The sequence below is a fragment of the Mustelus asterias genome, chromosome 3 (genome assembly GCF_964213995.1).
Source record: "Mustelus asterias chromosome 3, sMusAst1.hap1.1, whole genome shotgun sequence".
Taxonomy (NCBI): Eukaryota; Metazoa; Chordata; class Chondrichthyes; order Carcharhiniformes; family Triakidae; genus Mustelus; species Mustelus asterias.
The window spans coordinates 95213093-95232103 of NC_135803.1; the positions used below are offsets into that span (position 1 = coordinate 95213093).

At 42.5% G+C, this 19011-nt stretch overlaps 1 protein-coding gene across 6 annotated transcripts in view; it reads right to left on the bottom strand.

Annotated features, from left to right (window-relative positions):
* The window catches only part of dnah1 (dynein, axonemal, heavy chain 1), a 510234-nt gene that overhangs the window by 165552 nt on the left and 325671 nt on the right, over positions 1–19011 (bottom strand). For all 6 annotated transcript variants that reach the window (XM_078209369.1, XM_078209371.1, XM_078209370.1 and 3 more), the window contains 5 exons: positions 15833–15993; positions 13891–14048; positions 12553–12726; positions 7248–7426; positions 1075–1305 (listed from right to left, as the gene is read on the bottom strand). In XM_078209369.1, coding sequence (XP_078065495.1) covers positions 1075–1305; positions 7248–7426; positions 12553–12726; positions 13891–14048; positions 15833–15993 — 903 coding nt within the window. The remainder of the gene's footprint in view (positions 1–1074; positions 1306–7247; positions 7427–12552; positions 12727–13890; positions 14049–15832; positions 15994–19011) is intronic.

The following is a 19011-nucleotide window of genomic DNA, read 5'->3' on the forward strand; positions in this document are numbered from 1 at the left end:
ACATTGGGTGGAGGAGGGAATGTCTGAGGCCTCTGGCATGCAGAGGCCTGCTGGAGGCGAGGACTCAGCTAGCCCCAGGCTAGAAGCTGGGCCTCTGAGATCATTTCTCCCTCAGCTGCTGAAGATGACAGAACCAGGGGATACAGGAGGGACCGACGGCCACACTGGACTGACTGCGAGGCTGTTGGGAGGAGTCCCAAAGCTTTCCGATAGAGCAGATGTTGCCTGTCTTGCGTGGTTCCCAGGCCAACATTGCAAGGATGGTATCCGCGGTGGAAAGCCTTAGTTGCACTAAGATGGCACGGGTGAAAGGCTGCACTAGTTAGATAGATCTTTAAAGCAATGGTTGCGAACCCTGCAACCTGTGCATCCTGCTGGGCCTGGTCCAGGTTAAATTTGATGTACTGCCCAGCCCGGGCATACAGGGCTTCCGTGACCTGCTTGTCACAGGTGTGCACAGTTGACTGGGAAATGCCACATACATCTCCATTAGGGGTCTGGAAGGAGCAGTGTTGCACAAAAGTTCAGAGTGGCGGTCAATTTGACAGCCACCGAGAGCCCATCAAGTCAATTGAAATGCATGCAAATGCATTTAAATGGCCATTGTGACCGTTTTGGGCACGGTCCCGATTGTGACCATTTTGGGGCCTTGGTAAAGGGGGAACTTGCACGGAGGCAGTCGCGGATCGCGCTACTCACCCCACACCCAACTTTACCAAGTTTTCGCGCCCAAAAACGGGCGCAACTCAATGGTAAAATGTGTCTAATAGTTGACACTCACAATCTAGACTCAATAAATGTAATTATTCTGTGTAGAACTGGTCTTGGTAGTTTTGAGGCTGGTTTGTAAGGAAATCACTACAATCGTTAAATCATTAAAACCGAAAACAGTGGAGCTTGAGACAAATTTTCCTGGTGTAGTTAAATTGCAGTACTAATGTTATGGCATGCTGCCTTATTTAACAGGGATAACACAGCATTGTACTTGCTTCTAGGCAGAGTTAACTTGGGTTATACCAGTTGACATTGTAAAAGCAGATTGCAGAATTAGTTAAATACAGAGTACCAATTCACCTTTTCCATGTTGTCAATAAACTGATAGATCCTGTTATCTGATCCAATAGCCATGAAATCCCCATAAAGAACAGGTATTTGTGGAGCAACTTCCTCAAAACTTGTGCCCAGTTCTAATAGCTTGCTGTGTACCAGCCTTTCAAACCAGTTGCGATCATTGTCATTCACCAGCCGGTCTTTGAACACACGGCAGCTTTCATGGTACCAGAGTCTCAGCAACAGAACTTTAGTCTAAAACAAGAAAATTAATTGATAAGAAGGTTAGGCAGAACACAGGACATGCCCTCGTCACACAGTGAACTTCAATAAATTAAAGATTTCTTAAGGAAATTAGAAATTTTTCTGTCAAATTGTATTATGCCCATTGGTAAATTAAGGTAGTTTAAATTATAATATTTTGCATATGTAAGGCACTGATTTTAGTGGATCTTCTGGGCCCACTTGATTATGAGGTAGTAGGCATAATGTGAACTACAAACACAATAGATCCATCTATCTCCTGGATGTCAAGCTTGCCCTAAGTGCCACCCTCACTTGACCACTTAGAATCAGAAGATTGCCCAATTGAAATAAATACTGGGGGCACCCATGCTACTATGGGTACACCTCAGGCTCCCCCAGAACAGAGAAGACATGAGAAGCCATTTTGTGTTTCCTTGGTAGGCATGGAGTTCTAAGTGGTTCTTATTTACACCAGGCAGAAGACTGATATACTTTCTCCCTCCTTATGTACTGGCTATCTGGTGTAACGATGTGGAGATGCCGGCGTTGGACTGGGCTAAACACAGTAAGAAGTCTCACAACACCAGGCCAAAGTCCAACAGGTTTATTTGGTAGCAAAAGCCACTAGCTTTCGGAGCGCTTGCTGCTCCTTCGTCAGGTGAGTGAACAGAATTCCCACTCACCTGACGAAGGAGCAGCAAGCGCTCCAAAAGCTAGTGGCTTTTGCTACCAAATAAACCTGTTGGACTTTGGCCTGGTGTTGTGAGACTTCTTACTATCTGGTGTAACCCAGGTAAAGATCCAGGAAATTCTTGGTTCAATCAACTATCATCCCTGGTAACAGTCCCTCTGATGTCATGGACAGAGGTTTTAATACAATTATTCTGGGGTGGGGAATAGATTTGTATTGCGAGGTACATGATATCCCAACTGTATTTTGGAGAACAAATCTTGTGGTATCATGAGCTTCATTGCACCTGCATTTTACATCTGTCCATGGTTGGCACATGGGTGACTTGAACCATGGTAGCTGCGAATAGCCTTTGTCTCCCTGGAATCAGCCTTCTACTCTATATTTCCATTCAAATAACAGTGCCTCAGAAATAAGAACATAAGAACTAGGAGCAGGAATAGGCCATTTGGCCCCTCGAGCCTGCTTCGCCATTCAATAAGATTATGGCTGATCTTTTCGTGGACTCAGCTTCACTTACCCCCCTGCTCACCATAACCATTAATTCCTTTACTGTTCAAAAATTTATCTATCTTTGCTTTAAAAACATTCAGTGAGGTAGCCTCAACTGCTTCACTGGGTAGGGAATTCCACAGATTCACAACCCTTTGGGTGAAGAAGTTCCTCCTCAACTCAGTTCTAAATCTGCTCCCCCTTATTTTGATGCTATGCCCCTTAGTTCTGGTTTCACCCGGTCAGTGGAAACAACACACCTGCTTCAATCTTATCTGTTCCCTTCATAATTTTGTTTCTATAAGATCTCCCCTCATTCTTCTAAATTCCAATGAGTATAGTCCCAGTTGATTTAGTCTTTCCTCATGAGCCAACCCTCTCAACTCCGGAATAAACTTAGTGAATTTCCTCTGCATCCCCTCCCGTGCCAGTATATCCTTTCTCAAGTAAAGAGACCAAAACTGTATACAGTACTCCAGGTATGTCCTTATCAGCACCTTATACAGTTGCAACATAACCTCCCTGTTTTAAACTCCATTCCTTTAGCAATGAAGGACAAAATTCCATTGCCTTCTTAATTACTTGCTGCACCGGCAAACCAACTTTTTGTGATTCAGTAGATGCAGTGGACAGAATTTACTTATTTTTTGACTTAATGTCAACTCAGGTGGGAAAAGCAGGGCGTAGCCACCGGCTCTACTCAACTGTCTAAGGCTCTACTGCCTGCGTTTCCTGCCATATTTTTTGACCCTTAGTCAAAAAAATTAGGAAGGCAGGTCCCAAAACTTCACACTGGCAGAGCATGCTCATTCAGAGCTACCTTGGATCTTGACAGATCGGATGCTGTTTTTATAGTGCAAATAGATAACAATAGAATAAAAGCCTTCCCACCTCATGGACATGAAAATCCCGGCATTCGCCTTCTCCCCCAGCACTGCCTCCCCGGGGGCAGTTTCCTGCATGATCCTCTGCCTCTGGGGGACTGTACTTACCTGTGCACTCCTGGCAGGTTCTGCTTGCCAAGTCCTGTTGTAAGTTCTGCTGATCTACAACATGCCCAGGGGTGGAGGCTATCCCTGTGTGGGGGGTTAATACAGTGGGGTCATTAAGTATATGTTAATGTATGCTAATGGGGATCTTTCACAATGGCACTCCCATTGAATTATTGGTAACAAGCTGGGAAATCTCAATGGGAAATCCTGCTGGCATAAAAGCTGTTTTGGGACTCCCGTTGGATATTCCGCCTCCTCTGGCCTTCTTGTCTCTCAAAAGCATGGGCAGAAACCACCATCCATCCCCCCCTCCCCCTGGATTTCCAAAAGGGATCTTAAGGTGCTACACAAAAGGTCAGCACTCATGGAGTTAGGGGTAACATCGATACAGGATTGGTTAACAGACAGAAAACAAAGACTAGGGATAGGCAGGGCATTTCAAGTTGAGTGTCACAAGGTTCAAGTGCTTGGTGCCTCAGGAGGATTGCCAGAGGATACAGCGGAATATAGATCGGCTGGAGACTTGGGCAGAGAAATGCAGATGGAATTTAATCTGGACAAATGTGAGGTGATGCATTTTGGAAGGTCTAATGCAGGAGGGAGGTATACGGCAGAACCCTTTGAAGCATTAACATAGGGGGATCTAGGCGTAGAGGTCCACAGTTCCCTGAAAGTGGCAACACAAGTGGATAATGGGTCAAGGCGGCATACGGCATGCTTGCCTTCATTGGCCAGAGCATAGAGTATAAAAATTGGCAAGACATGTTACAGTTGTGTAGAAACTTAGTTAGGCCATATTTGGAATATTGCGTACTGTTCTGGTTGTCACACTACCAGAAGGATGAGGAGGCTTTCGAGAGGGTACAGAAAAGATTTACCAGGATGTTGCCTGGTTTGGAGGGTACTAGCTATGAGGAGAGATTGGGCAAAACTTAGTTTGTTTTCATTTGAACGTCAGAGGCTGAGGGGCGAACTGATAGAAGAGTACCAAATTATGAGAGGCATGGATAGAGTGGGTAATCAGAATCTTTTTCCAAGGGTAGTAGTGTCAATTACTAGGGGACATAGGTATAGGATAAAATGTGAAAGATTAAAGGAGATGTGAGAGGAAAGTTTTCTTTTTACACAGAGTGGTGAGTGCTTAGAATGAGCTGCCAGAGGAGGTGGTAGAAGCAGATACAATAGCAATGTTTAAGAGGCATCTTGACAGATACAGGAATAGGCAGTGAATAGACTGTCCGTGCAGAGGCAAAAGATCTTTAGTTTAGAAAGGCAACGTATTGACACAGGTTTGGGGGGCCAAAGGGCATGTTCCTGTGCTATATTATTCTTTGTTCTTTGTTCTTAACCCACCCCTCACCAGATATTGACTCCCTGCCATCACATTGGTGTGGCTTACAACATGTGAACCTGCTGTGGGGGTTCTCCTTAGGGACGCAAAGGTAAGTATAGCCGTCAGGGGAGAGAAATATGGCCTGGCATTGCCCTCTGGCACTGTCCCTTGCCATAGGTTGACACTGCCAGGCTGGCACCATGCCAAAGGGCAGGCCCAGTGAGAGCCTCATGGGGGCCGGGGAATTCATTCAACATGGTGGTGGCCGGGGCCAATGATGGGGGGTGGGGCATGGATGGGGCCGATAATTGTTGTGTGTGTGTGTGTGTGTGTGTGTGTGTGGGGGGGGGGGGGGCGTGGTAGAGAAATGCTAATTCCAATCGGCGTGGGAAGGAGATCCCCTGAGACATCAGTGGTGGGCAGGGGGAGGCGGGGGGTGGTTTCTCAGGTTAGGATTGGGGCGCCCTTTAAAGATGGCCTGATCTCTGTGCAACTGGGTTTTACCAGCGTGTTGAGGCCACCCCTCCCTGTATGACAGTGTGAAACACTCCCCCTTGATTTTTTTGGCAGCGTCGTAAGATCCAGAAAGAAACCCAAGGTGTTTCTGCCGTAAACAACACTCTGCCATTTTTGGTAAGATTTAGCCTTATGTTTTCTAATTTGGCATGAGAGGAAAACAGAAATCGACCAGTGGTGTACTGCATTTCTGAAATTCCTGGCCATTTTTCACTTGGTTGCCACCGGTATTACATTCTACACCAACAGCAATATCTGGGTTATAAGTACAAAGTTAAAGAAAAAAAAGTTAAAATGTTGTTTAGATCACCTGGTAGCTCCACTGAAAGCTCTAATTCTGAGAGTTTAGGACATTATCCTTTTGTCAACTAAATGCACATTTTACAAACAAATCAGAAAGTTAGAAGTTGCCCAAAGGGATTAATTTATTCACCAAGATTTGAGCATAGTAGTGCAGTAGTTATGTTAGTGGACTAGTAATTCAGTCGCCATGAATTTAAATGTCACCGTGGCAGTTTGAGAATTTGAATGTGGTTTTTAAAAATCTAGAAATAAAAAGCAGTTATCAATGAAAGTGACCATGAAGGTATTGAACTGTGTTCATGAATGTGGTCTAGGTAAGGTAGCTGGCTGTCCTTATGCATTCTGGCCTACATATGACTCCAGTTCCTTGCCAATGAAGTTGACTCTTAACTGTCCTATAAAGTGGCCTTGTAAGATACTCAGTTATATCAAATGGTCTGCAGTAGTTGAAGAAGAAACCCCGCTACCAACTTCTGCAATTAGGATTGGGCGATAAATGTCAGTTTTGCCAATGAGGAATGTATCACAATAATTAATATTAAAAATAAATTCTTCAATAGAGATTTGATATTTGAAGCCCCTGAGTGAGCCAAGTGCAGGAGGTAAGAGAGCGTTGATCTTTAGATAGAGTGTTATGAAGTTGGGTAGAGTAATTGTAGATTGGGAGATAGGAAATTAGAAATTGGTATTTGTAAAAATGGTGAAATTGTTAAATTGCGAGGGGGGAAAGCATTGCATAGTCCCTTTAAAAGGTGATGCTTTTTCTGCGCTTAGAGATTTTTAAGAAATGCAAGTGCATAGAGAGCTCCAAACTGAAATATTAGTATCGAAAGACAAAGCAGCAATCTTTACCAAGACAACAGGCTTTTGAATTTAGCTAATCAATTTGAATCAGGCATTTGGATACCAAAAGCTTATTAAATTTAAATCTGATGATTTTGACAACCTAGGGCCAATCGTATTGTGGGAAATATTGATATGTCATCACAGGTATAAAAAAAGGGGGCAGTGGAACAAAGAAGAACAACTGCCACCTGCCAGAGTTATCAGCTCTCAACTCTCTCTCTCTCTCTCTCTCTCTCTCTCTCTCGAGAGAGAGAGAGAGAGAGAATCGATGGCTCTCGTAGCTTCATCTATGTCTTAGAGAAAGCACCATCTAGACAGCAAAGGTACCAAAGAAGAAAGAAGTTCCGGACAGAAGAATCAACAGAGAAAGCCCAGAATATTCCGGAAGACACAAAACCTGGTTGTAACTTAGAGAGTGACAAAATTCTATTTTGTTAATGAGTGGGAATTGTATTTATTTGAACAGCATACCATTAGAATCTTGTTTTATTCAGGAATAGTTAATAGTTAGAAAGGATTTATTCGGTTTGTTACTAGTTTAGTTAATTTGTTTACTGTTAGTTAGATAAATAAATTGTTATGTGTTGATTTTAGAGTAAGGGTCAGGGATTTATTTTGTATTTAACCACTAGAAGTTGCTGAAGGGCAGGTCACACCACTTCATGCACACTTTTTACCGATTATAAGGTGAGGTACGCCTCTTTGGGTGTTTTGGTGTTAATTCTCAGAGGGGGGAATCAATCTCCACTTTATAACAAGAGCCATAGCTTAAACGTACCCGAGTATTAGCAGATTCAGCCATGAGTATCCCCTGGAAGACCTTTGACAGATCACGCAGATTGAAGGTGTAGTGTGACTTGGCAGGGGTTGGGAGCAGCTGCGATGTTATGGTGGAATATACTTTGATTGTTGCAGCAACAAGTGGTTCATTTAGAAGTTTCACCTCTTCAGCATTACCTGTGAAAATAAATCACCCTTCCTTTAACATAGCTCGGTTGCCAAAATTTAAATCTGTATTGGGACATTGCCTAAACAATGGCAAGGCTATGAACCACTGTTTTCTTCTTACAAGTAAAATGATGGCTGGCATAACAGTGAGTGATGCCCAAAACAGGAGTTCCTGTCCTGATAGTGTAGGGAATCTGGTGTTCTGTCTCAACTATTACATTCAGTAAGCACAGACCAAAACCTTCTGAAAACATTTTTTATCTGGAGCAGTCACCTCACTGGGGGGTTTAAGGATCATATGATTATAACCAGGGAATGGTTCTTGGGTGATCCCCAAATTCCTTCTTCCACATGGTGGGTGAAAACTAGAGTTTTTAGAAGAAATGGACAGATGGGTCCCACAGATGCATCTGTGCCCATCCGTCTCATGTAAATCAGGAGTCTTCACATTAAACTCACAATCTCTTGGATTGGAGCTGAAGACATCATTGGGTACATATAAAATTAATGCAGCCATGGAAGCACAACTATCTAGAATACTGAATTTCCTTAAGCAATCTCAAAGTCCTATCTTGCATCCCATCACCTTGTTTGTGTAAAAATCATATAGTAAGTCTGACAGTATTGCTGGAATTCTACTGCCTCGCCCACCACGGAATCAGAGCGGGCGAGGGGCAGACAACGGAAATGTCCGTTGACCTCAGGCGGGAATTTTCGGTCTCGCTCAAGGCCGTAAAATCCCACTCTTCATTATTCAATGAGAGTACAGATGAACTATTTGGATGTGGCCAGCACAATTGATTTTTTTGAAGTAATTTTGAAATTTATCTGACCACCATACCCAATTCTCAATTTCATTTCATTGAGTGATTAAGTCTTAGAAACTTAAACTACTGTTATAAAATATACAACCTTTACAGGCCTGGTATTTTTAAAATTTGATTTGAGTACAAAACAGCCAATGCTTTAACTATCTCAGTGTAAGACCACTGTGCTTAGTGAGCTGAGAAATGACAGTGTTGTGAAATTATATATTTAACGCTCTCACATCAATACAGACTTAAGAGCCACCATCTACCCTGTCGTAATCTGACAGAAAAGTATTTCAGTTCCATACGTATCTGTGATGATCGAAGAAAGGAATGTTAATACCGAGAATTGAATGTTTCCTCACTTTAGACCCAGTGTCACCATTGGCCATTCCTAGGTCAGCCATAGTTCGGGCACCTTTCATTCTTTTCAATGCCTTAATATATCAGAATTTTAGTTTCATACATCAGCCATCCACTTAGCCCGTCTGAATATTGTGCCAAATTAGTTGTTATGTGGTGTGCACTCGCATCCACAAGGAACTGGGTAGAAAATGCCTCAGACTAATTTTACTCAGAAATTTAATTGGAGAGAGAAAAACATAATCTGGTTGGCTTCAAACCAAGTTCTAAAGCGAGAAAGAAAAATTTCAAATCCTACTGGAACACGCAGTATTCCAATGTATTTGTGTTCTTCTTTGTTACATAATTACATCAAGAATTAAATAGTCTAGTCTGCTAGGTCGTATACTCTATATGCGTCTCCTCTTATTTCACCTGCCTTATTTTAGTCTTCAACATATCTTTCTCCTCCATTTTCCATCATACACTTGTTTAATTTCCTTTTAAAAACATTTAAGCTATTTGCCTCCACTATCTGTGGACATTAGTTTGATGTTTTAACTGCTCTCAAGGTGAAGACATTTCTCCTAATTTCCCCCTTGGAATTATTAGTAACTATCTTGTATTTATGGCTCCTGGTTTTCCACATATACCCTGTCCAACCTATTCAGAATTTTAAAGACCGCTATCAGGTCTCCTCCAAGTGTTCTTTATTCTAAAAAAAACAGACTGTTACAATTTAGGGAAGGCAATGGCCTACTGGTATTATTGCTAGACTATTAATCCAGAAACTCAGCTGATGTTCTGTGGACCCGGGTTCAAATCCCACAACAGCAGATATTTAATTTGAATTCAATAAAAAAAAATCTGGAATTAAGAGGCTATCAAAGCTCATAAAACTCATTGTCGATTGTCAGAAAAACCCATCTGGTCCTCTAATGTCCTTTAGGGAAGGAAATCTGCCGTCCTTACCTGGTTTGACTCCAGAGCCACAGCAATGTGGTTGACTCTCAACTGCCCTCCAAGGGCGTTTAGGAATGGGCAATAAATGCTGGCCATCCAGTGAAGCCCACGCCCCATCATTCTGGTATCATCCTTGCAAATCTTTTTTTGCATTTTCTCCAGTCCTTCTAAGTCTTTTTTATGTTATGGAGGCCAGAACTGTGTCAATACTCTAATTGCATCCTGACCAGAGTCCTAGTCAAATTTAACGTAACTTTGCTACTTTTGAATTAGATACCCTTAGAAATAAATCCCAGTTTTTGGAAGCATTTTTAATTGCTTTGCTGATCTATTTTTGATAATTTATTCATCTGTGTTCCTAGATCCCCTTTTTTACCTTATTCAGTTCCTTATTTTCTATGAAGTAAGTGATGTTTCTGATTTTCCTACCAAAATTGATCCATTTTAGAGTTTATTAACTGTTTACGATACAAATTTGCTAATGTCATTTTACTTTCCAAGCAATCGCCAGAGTCTAAAAAATTTTTTTTATTCAATTCAAAATACCAATTGAATCTAATTCGTGGTTCCCACAAAGGAGACAAACAAGATCCAAGCTGACAAGATGAGGCATTGCACCCATCTTGAGCTTGATCCGACACTTCATCTGAGCCCAAAAGGCCAAGATGGCTTTGAAAAAATGCATCAGGCAATGCTTCGGTTAATCCTTAGTGGCTACCCTGATCATTGACTCTACCCTGGCCTGGGAGATCACCTGCATGATCAAGGTTTCACCCCTGCCAGGCATCCGCACACCAGAAGCGCATTTTAAAGTTTTTTTATTAGTCACACGTAGGCTTACTTTAACACTGCAATGAGGTTACTGTGAAAATCCCCTAGTTGCCACACTCTAGCGCCCGTTCGGGTACACGGAGGGCGAATTTAGCATGGCCAATGCACCTAACCAGCACGTATTTTAGACTGTGGGAGGAAACCAGAGGAAACCCATGCAGACAAGGAGAGAAAGAACAAACTCCACACAGACAATGACCCAAGCCAGGAATCGGACCCGGGTCCCTGGTCCTGTGAGGCAGCAGTGCTAATCACTGTGCCACCGTGCCGCCCGGATAATCATGGTTTCACCCTTGCCAGGTAACTTTTGTCGATCATAGCTCATTGTATGGAGTCTGCATCAAAAGATTTCTTGCAGGTCCCAACATAGCCCAGTTCTGGTGGATTCAAGAAGGCCATGCCTCCTTTTTTTAACGACATTAGCTGCCATAAAGCAGGTAAGGGCCCAATGAAACTGACAGGCCAGGGAAAAGGTATGTGTATAGGATTTGCATGGTTGGGGATTGGGGGTGGGGATGGGGTGGAGGGATCAGAGGTCATGGGTTCAAAGGTCGAGGGATCAGAGGAAGGGGGGAGATCAGAGAATGGTTAGGTTGGGGGTCAGAGTTCAGGGTGGGAACTTGGGGCGGAGATCTGGTTGGGTCAGCGTGGGTCGGTTCAGGTTCTCAGGCCAGGTCAGATCCATGGTGGGGAGGGTGCGGATCACAGATTGGGGCCACAGAAATTCCATATGGATTGCAATGGTGTGCAAAACCATGGGGGAAGAGGGAATGGTAGTCAGTGGGTGCGGGATAAGTCCTGTGGGTGTCAGGTGTCAGTCTGGGTGTTTGCAATAGTTCTTTGGAGTTAGAAGAGGTTTAATTTAATTACCTACTTCTGGGTAAGTATTGGTGTAACCCTGGTGGAATTACCCAAAGTTTGCAATTTAAATTGCATTTTTGGATGGCTCCCAGCACAGAGCAATGGTTCAGAAGAAGTTAGAACTTCTGGGTAATTCCAATGCAAATATTTACATATGATCTTTTGACAGGGATTCCCCAGCACATATTTGGGGTTGTAGTAGGGCAAACCCAGGGAGTGTGGGCTGCAACAGGAGAGGAATGAATGGAAAGGGTTAAATAAACAGTCTGATTATAGTATTCACACTCACTGTGGGCAGATATGACAAATTACCAAATACCAGATAGCACTAACATAGTCACACCCGAGGTGAGATCTTTCTGAGGTTACAGCAACAATAAGAGAATCAAAAGCGTATCAAGGCTCTACAATGTCTAGAGAAGCCACTGTCCTCTGGAAAATTAATCAAGTATCAGAGATATAGGGACAATTAAAACACAATCAAAATCGGTTTAACAAACACAATGCTTTGATATTGTAAACAGGTAGACAGAATATGTCCAGAAAACAATTAAAGTTAAAGTACACAGGACAATGGATCAGCATAATGTGATCGAAACAGAACTTTAACAAATTTAAAGTAACAATCTGATGACCTTAATCAAAATGTAGCACTTTGTAATGCGAAAAAGTATAAGAATATGTAAGAACCTATGATTAGCAGAGTAGCTCGGAAGCAAGCTGCAATTACAGCTCCGAGTTCTGATCTCCCTCATGCATGTTGAATAAAGCCGTTTTTGTTGAAGTCCTACATGGTCTCTGAAGACTCAGTTCGTTCATTCCCTCCAACAGGGGTATCCCCCAAATCTGATGCTAGGGAACTCAGAAATTATATCCTGTAAATGTGATCTGGACTGCATTGTCTGAAAACCATTCAATAATGGTTTTCGAAAGATAAATACTTGAAGGGGATAACATTGTAAGACAATGCAGAAAGAGCAGAATAATGGACCAATTGGATAGCTCTTATAAAGAACTAGCATAGACACAATGTGTCAAATGGCTTCCTTCAGTGTTTTAAGACTTCTGGGTGGAATTTTCATGTCTTGCCTGCCACGGGAATCGTAGCAGGCAGGACAGGCCCGTGCAAAGGTCCATTGACCTCAGGCGGGATTTTCCGGTCTTGGGGCGAGCGTGGCCAGAAAATCCCACCCAGTGTTTCTATTTTTCTACCTCTCATAGGTCAGTTTCTCTGCCATCACTCCTTCACCCCAAAGTTAGGTTAAATGTCCTACTAATATATATGCACCGAATGGTGAAAGTGAGATAATTTCTGTTTAAGGAACTCACTCAGCCAACTATCCAAGATGGTAGAAAATATCTTCAGTTTGCTGATGTCATCCATTTCAATAAAGGATAGATAATTGAAATGACGTGTGTATCGTGCAGTAATTGGGTTCCTTCCTCCACCCGGTGGCCCCATGGCACACACAAAGTTGATATCCAATAGCTGCCTAAAGGTTCCTGCAACAAGAGGTCATGTACACAATATAAGCAAAGCATTTAATCCAAAATTAGTTTTAGGCTTGCAAATCTACTATCTGATCAGATGTTAGCTTTTTCCAAGCTATCTCTGCTGCTCTTCCCAGAAAACCTTATGCCTCGGCTATCTTCAGCAATGTTTGCCAAACCAGTTTGTAAATATTTTTGCTGAATCTAAGGGGGTGACTTTAACCGAATTCACTTCCCAAGAATGGACAGGCATGCAATTATAATTGCCGAAGGTTTAGGGCTCCCTTCCTGTCCCATTACCACCCACGGCTACTTTAATCAGGCCTTTTTTCTTTAGGTGGCTGAGGAACCAGCCTCAGTAACACTAGAACTCAGAGACCTTTGATAGCGTTAGATCCCCAGTGTCCCCCTCTGAACCCTCAATCTATGAGGCTTCCAATTACAAGGTCCATCGGTATGTTCTTCAGAAATCTCTGGGATGAAACCACAAGGCACAGAGCACAGGAAAATTGATCATCTGTTTGAAATAATAAAGCAGCAGCAGGGTTGGCACCAACTCAATATTTTCCACAATTCCTTGAATTATGCTAAAAAAGAGACATGCTGTCAAAGATATTAATTTGCACTCATCAGGATGGATGCAAAAAGGCCAAATTTCAAAGGAAACAATAATTTATACTGCATGAGAAAAGATTGGTAACAAGTTGACTCTGATTGGTTGAGGCTTCCCATTGGAGAATGCATCAGGGAACTATAGCCTGGAGGACTATGGTTCCCTGGTGCATTCCACATGGCAATACTTTGACCAATCCACCAACCAATCAGCATCCTTTCCCCATGCAGTATAAACTGTTGTTCACTTTGAAATTTAGCATTCTTGCATCTGTCCTGATGAGTGAGAGATGAAAAGCTTTGAAAGCTGTCTCTTTTTTCAACAATACTCAAGTTCTATACCACCATGCAAAATTAATTCCTTGAATGTTACATAGATGACATCCAGGCAGGATGCTCCATATCCTCTGCCTGCCACTTCTCACACCTTAATTTTAATTTTCAGAAAACTGCAGGTCTAGGAGTGGGAAGTGAAAAACCTTGGCCAGTGAGAGTTTGCACTATACAGAGTCGATAGAAGGACAAATACATGAAAGAGCAACAATAAAAACTCCACGGGCATACCTATCATTTTCCTGTCATACCAGCCATGATGATCCATCCACTGCCGCAAGATTTCAATAGGAGGCTGGGCTCCATACGTCTCGAGAGCTGGCATATTCAGATCATCAATGAAAAATATAAAATACTTTCCAAGTGGTGGTCCATACACACCTTTGCGTCTGATAACAAAAATCATAAAGTCAGGAATGTGAATATTTTAGAACAAGTAAAAATAAACACTCCTGGGTGCAACTAGCCTGAAGTCAATGGAAAAGATCATCACACAGGGCTGCTGATTCATCATCACCTGTTTTTCACTACCATTAAAGAACACCTTCTAGCCCAAGGTTCTGACTTAGTGCAACCATGTAGGTGGTATTAACACTCAAAGTTTCCTGATAACTGTCCCATATCAGAGAGAGGATGGACAAGAAATTCAATTATGCTGCATCCTCTTACAGGCATAAAATTGGTGCTACAGTGTTTAATACGATTGGCACACTCCACACACAGGTGTTATTTGAGGACCACTTTGTAAAATTGGGCTGTGTTCAGGTTTATGTGAGACCTAACCAGCAAGGGCCAGTGCAGGTTGCCATCAAAGAGGTAAGTTATAAAAAACAAGTTACCTTAATGTGGAGCTGGGATGTGTAGTGTGTTCCTCCCTGCTCCACATGAAATGCACGGACTGCTGTTGGTCACAGATCACCACCTGCCCCTAGATTCAATTGCTGCCTGCATCACTCGCTTAGTCACTCTCCTCCCCTTCCCAATCATTTATCCTCATACTCTCCTCTTGGACATTCTCCTCCTTCTTGACTGTTTATTCCTACATTCAAGATCTAACTGAATTCTTCTGCCTGTGATGTAGCAGTCCAAAATTGAAATCCACTTCACCAGTGGGCTATCTAGAGGAATATGCTAGATGCTCACTGGTCTGAAGTATATGAAATCTAATGCCAAATATCAGATGGTCCTTAGGTTTACTGTTCGGGAATGATTTTCAGGTCAATATCTCCATCCCTGACTATTTCAAGGTTTCCTTTGTATAGGCTGGCTGAGATAACCTAGCCAATATATTGGCAACGTAGTAGTGTGATGATATCTACTGGGAACATAGACATAATAGCATGATGATGGAATTGCCATCTAACGAACTATTAACACTGAAACAATATGCTCACTAACCTCACCAAGATCGACAGCAATCAGTTAAAATGTGTCTTCCAAACTGCTAGTCTTAAAAGTATGCAGCTGCACAAGATAGGAGCTCAATATCAAGTCAACATCACAGGATTATCTTAATTGGTCACTTCTGCACCCTCTTATGAGCAATAACATGCTTCCAGTGATGACAGGACAAATCATTAACTGATGGGGGTGAAACCATGGTCACCTGGCAGCGGTGCGCTTCTTGGCCTTTTGGCTAAGTCAAGAGTCAGATCAAGCCCAAGATCAGATGCAATGCCTTTTCCTGGCAGCTTGGATCTTGTATGTTTCTTTTGTGGGGACCATGAATTGGATTCAATTTGAACTTTAATTGGTTTTTGGAACAAACAAGGAGATGGATTAAGGGCATGCCCTGTCCACTCTGCACATTGGTTTTGTAACTTCAAGAATGGAATAAAAATTTTAAAAAGAAATGAAACAAGAAATTCACACGCGTGATAAAGGGAAATAATTTGGTGTGCTGTAATTCCGTTACAATGACTAATAGACAATTCAATACTGGCAGACTTATAATGCAGTGCAAAATAATGCTGGATCACGTGCATACTAATCCATAAATGATACATTCACCCTCTGTATTCTAAAGATGGTGGCATCAGAAAATATTGGAAAATCTATCTTCCAGTTTGTGATCTATGATTTCAGAAATTGTCACTTTTTCAGTGATTTACTGGGCTGTCAAAAGCTGTGGAACTCTTCCATTTCTACAGCACTGACAGCTCTACAAACTCACCTCTTATCGAGTTTACTATCAATAAAGTCCTGTGTTTGATTAGCAGATGTTCGAGCTGAAAATATCAGAAAATGAGAGATATAATCGGGGTGCATCTTTTTAAGAAGCTTGTCAGAGATTGTAAGGGTCTTTCCTGTTCCAGTTGGTCCAATGCATAGTACCTTGTGAAGAGGGAAAAATAGCACAGTATTCAAGTCTGTTGATTAGGAATAATAAAATATGCCAGAAATTACTCTACGATTTTAGCATAGGAATACTAATTTGACAGAGATAGGAACCCATAACATAAGTTAATTAGGGATAGTTTTTAGGCTTTATTCCTTTTATTGAAAATAGCACAGAAGCTAGCATTACTTGAAGGTCTGAAGAAACTCTGTTGATTAAAAACTAGACATAGTAATTAATGTTACAGATTCAAAAGTAACTTGAGACCATCACCATTGTAAATGTCAAAACTGAGATTGATAGATTCCAGTTAGGCAAGGGGATTAAGGATTATGAAACCAAGGTAGGTAGATGGAGTTAAGTTTTAGATCAGCCATGAACCTATTCCACCATTCATTCAGATTGAGTAGTTAGATGGCATACTCTTGTTCTTATAATAGTCACTGGAACTTTTTACTGGGGGCAGTTTACAGTCAACCAAGAGGTGTGATATTGGGCTGTCATCAGTTTGTAGAGTGTAGAAGGGGTTCCAATAGGGGCTGTAGGATCTCAGATGGGTGTGTGAGGTCCTGTGTAAATGGAACACATTGTTATTTATCAGCTAGTGATGTTCTTTGAGGAGGGTGTTTTTTTTGAGGACATTGGGAAGGTCAATGTGTGCTAGCACAGGAAACCACTCGAGCTGCATTAGTTTTAATCTCCCAGATATAATCCTCACAATTTCCCAGAGGTGGATGTCTATCAGGTTTGTGTAGCAGCTCCTGAGCCAGGTTGAGCAGCAGTACTCTGTTGTTGGCTGGACAAGCGCAATGAAACACTGCGTCGTGTTTTGGCTCTGCTGGACAAGATAGTACTCATCAGTTTCCATCGGAGGTTCACTTTCGTCTTTCCCTTGGCTTTGGTGTTCTGCAGGTGTTGCTGACAATGTACTGTCAAGAGTGATGCATAGGTAAGTGGTTGGCTGCAGAATTAGACCTGAAAATCTCCTTCGAGTTGTTCAGGTGGAAGGCTGGAACTCCAGTCTTGGCAGTGTTCGGTTGAAGTCTCCATTTTCTGAAGAAGATTTCCAGAGAACCTGAATCTTCAATCAGCGTGTTCTCATTGTCCTTGAGCTCTGTAACCTGGAAAGTCAGGGCCAAGTTGTCAGCATATGTGAAAAGTCATGACTTTGTGGGAGGGAGTTCAGTGCTATATATGTTGAAGAAGGCCAGAGCGAGGACGGATTTCTGTGGAAGTCTGTTGTTATGTTGTTGATCTCCAAAGTGCACATGGAATGGTGGTTGCTGATGATGGAGTTGAGTAGTTGCAGTGTTTCCACACAACAGATGATTTTGGAGAGTTTCAGCAGCATAATTGAGCATCACACTGTGTCATAAGCACAGGATAAGTGTACAAAGGCAGTTCCTGTCTTCAGGCCTTTCTGAAACTGGCCTCAATATGTGAGGTCAGTGTCAGGACCTGCTCAGAGCAGTTGCAGCCTATGTGAATGCCTGCTTGTTGGAGAGTGGAAGGGTATTGCTACTTCTAGGGTGGGACTCAGTCTGTTTAGTAGGAAGCATTCCTGGACCTTGCATATTATTGAGAGCAGAGTGATGAAGTAGGAACTATTTGCCATTGAGCGGTTTCCCTGGCTTGGCAGGGGGTTGTTTTCTTGGATTAGTGCCAGATATTTAGAATGGTGCCTCAGCAGTGGGTATTGATAAACAGCTTTGATAGCCATTTCCTTACCTGTGATCCAATGTTCTTCAGGAATTTTGGTTAAATCACATCAGTTCCCGCTGCTTTGCCTGACTTGGTTGCCATCAGGGCATTATGCGCTTCCTCTTGTGCGTAAGGGCTTGAAAGTCTGCCTGCACAAGTAATGAAGTCCCAGGTTTCAACCTTCCGAAAATCTGGACAACACTCAACACTGAGGATGGCCCAGGGAAGATGTGGCCACTTGCTCCACAAATGGAACATGAAAAAAGACTCAAATTGTGATTGTGCTCTTCAGTCAGACCATTGCCCATAAAATGAACCTCTGCCCTGAGAGATTCATTCCTCGCAGTATCAGAATCATTCACATTGTTCCAGTGAAGTTGTTAAATGGATTGTTAACTTCAACATTGAACTATAACTGCTCCCCCCAGCCATACAGATAAACAAATTTGACCAGCTGCCATTTGGGCGGCACGGTAGCACAGTGGTTAGCACTGCTGCTTCACAGCTCCAGGGACCTGGGTTCGAATCCCGGCTCGGGTCGCTGTCTGTGTGGAGTTTGCACATTCTCCCTGTGTCTGCGTGGGTTTCCTCCGGGTGCTCCGGTTTCCTCCCACAGTCCAAAGATGTGTGGGCTAGGTTGATTGGCCATTATAAATTGTCCCTTAGTGTCCCGGGATGCACAGGTTAGAGGGGTTAGTGGGTAAATATGTAGGGATATGTGGATAGGGCCTGGGTGGGATTGTGGTTGGTGCAGACTCGATGGGCCGAATGGCCTCTTTCTGCACTGTAGGATTCTATGATTCTATGATAACCCGTTATATCCTTTCACCCCCTTGTTTATCAAGAATATATTTAATTCTGTCTTAAAGATATTCAAAGAATTCTATATTTACCATTCTTTGAGGAATGGAATTCCAAAGACTCAGCCACCCTCTGAGAGAAAACAATTCTCATCATCTCTGTCTTAAATGGGCAACTCTTTATTTTTAAACAATGACTCCTAGTTCAGATTCTCCCATAAAAGGAAAAATCCTTTCCATATCTACCCTGTCAAGCCCCCTCAGGATCTTATATATTTTAATTAAGTTGTTCTTACTGTCCTAATCTCTAGTGATACAAGCCAACATTTCCTCATAAGATAGCCCTCCCTTCTTGATTTAAAAAAAAATTAATTCAAGGGATTTGGGCTTTGCTGGTTAGGCCAATATTTATTGCCCAACCCCAATTTCCCATGAGAAAGTGCTTTCTTAAACTGCTTTAGTCCATGTGGTGTAGATACACGATGTGGAGATGCCGGCGTTGGACTGGGGTAA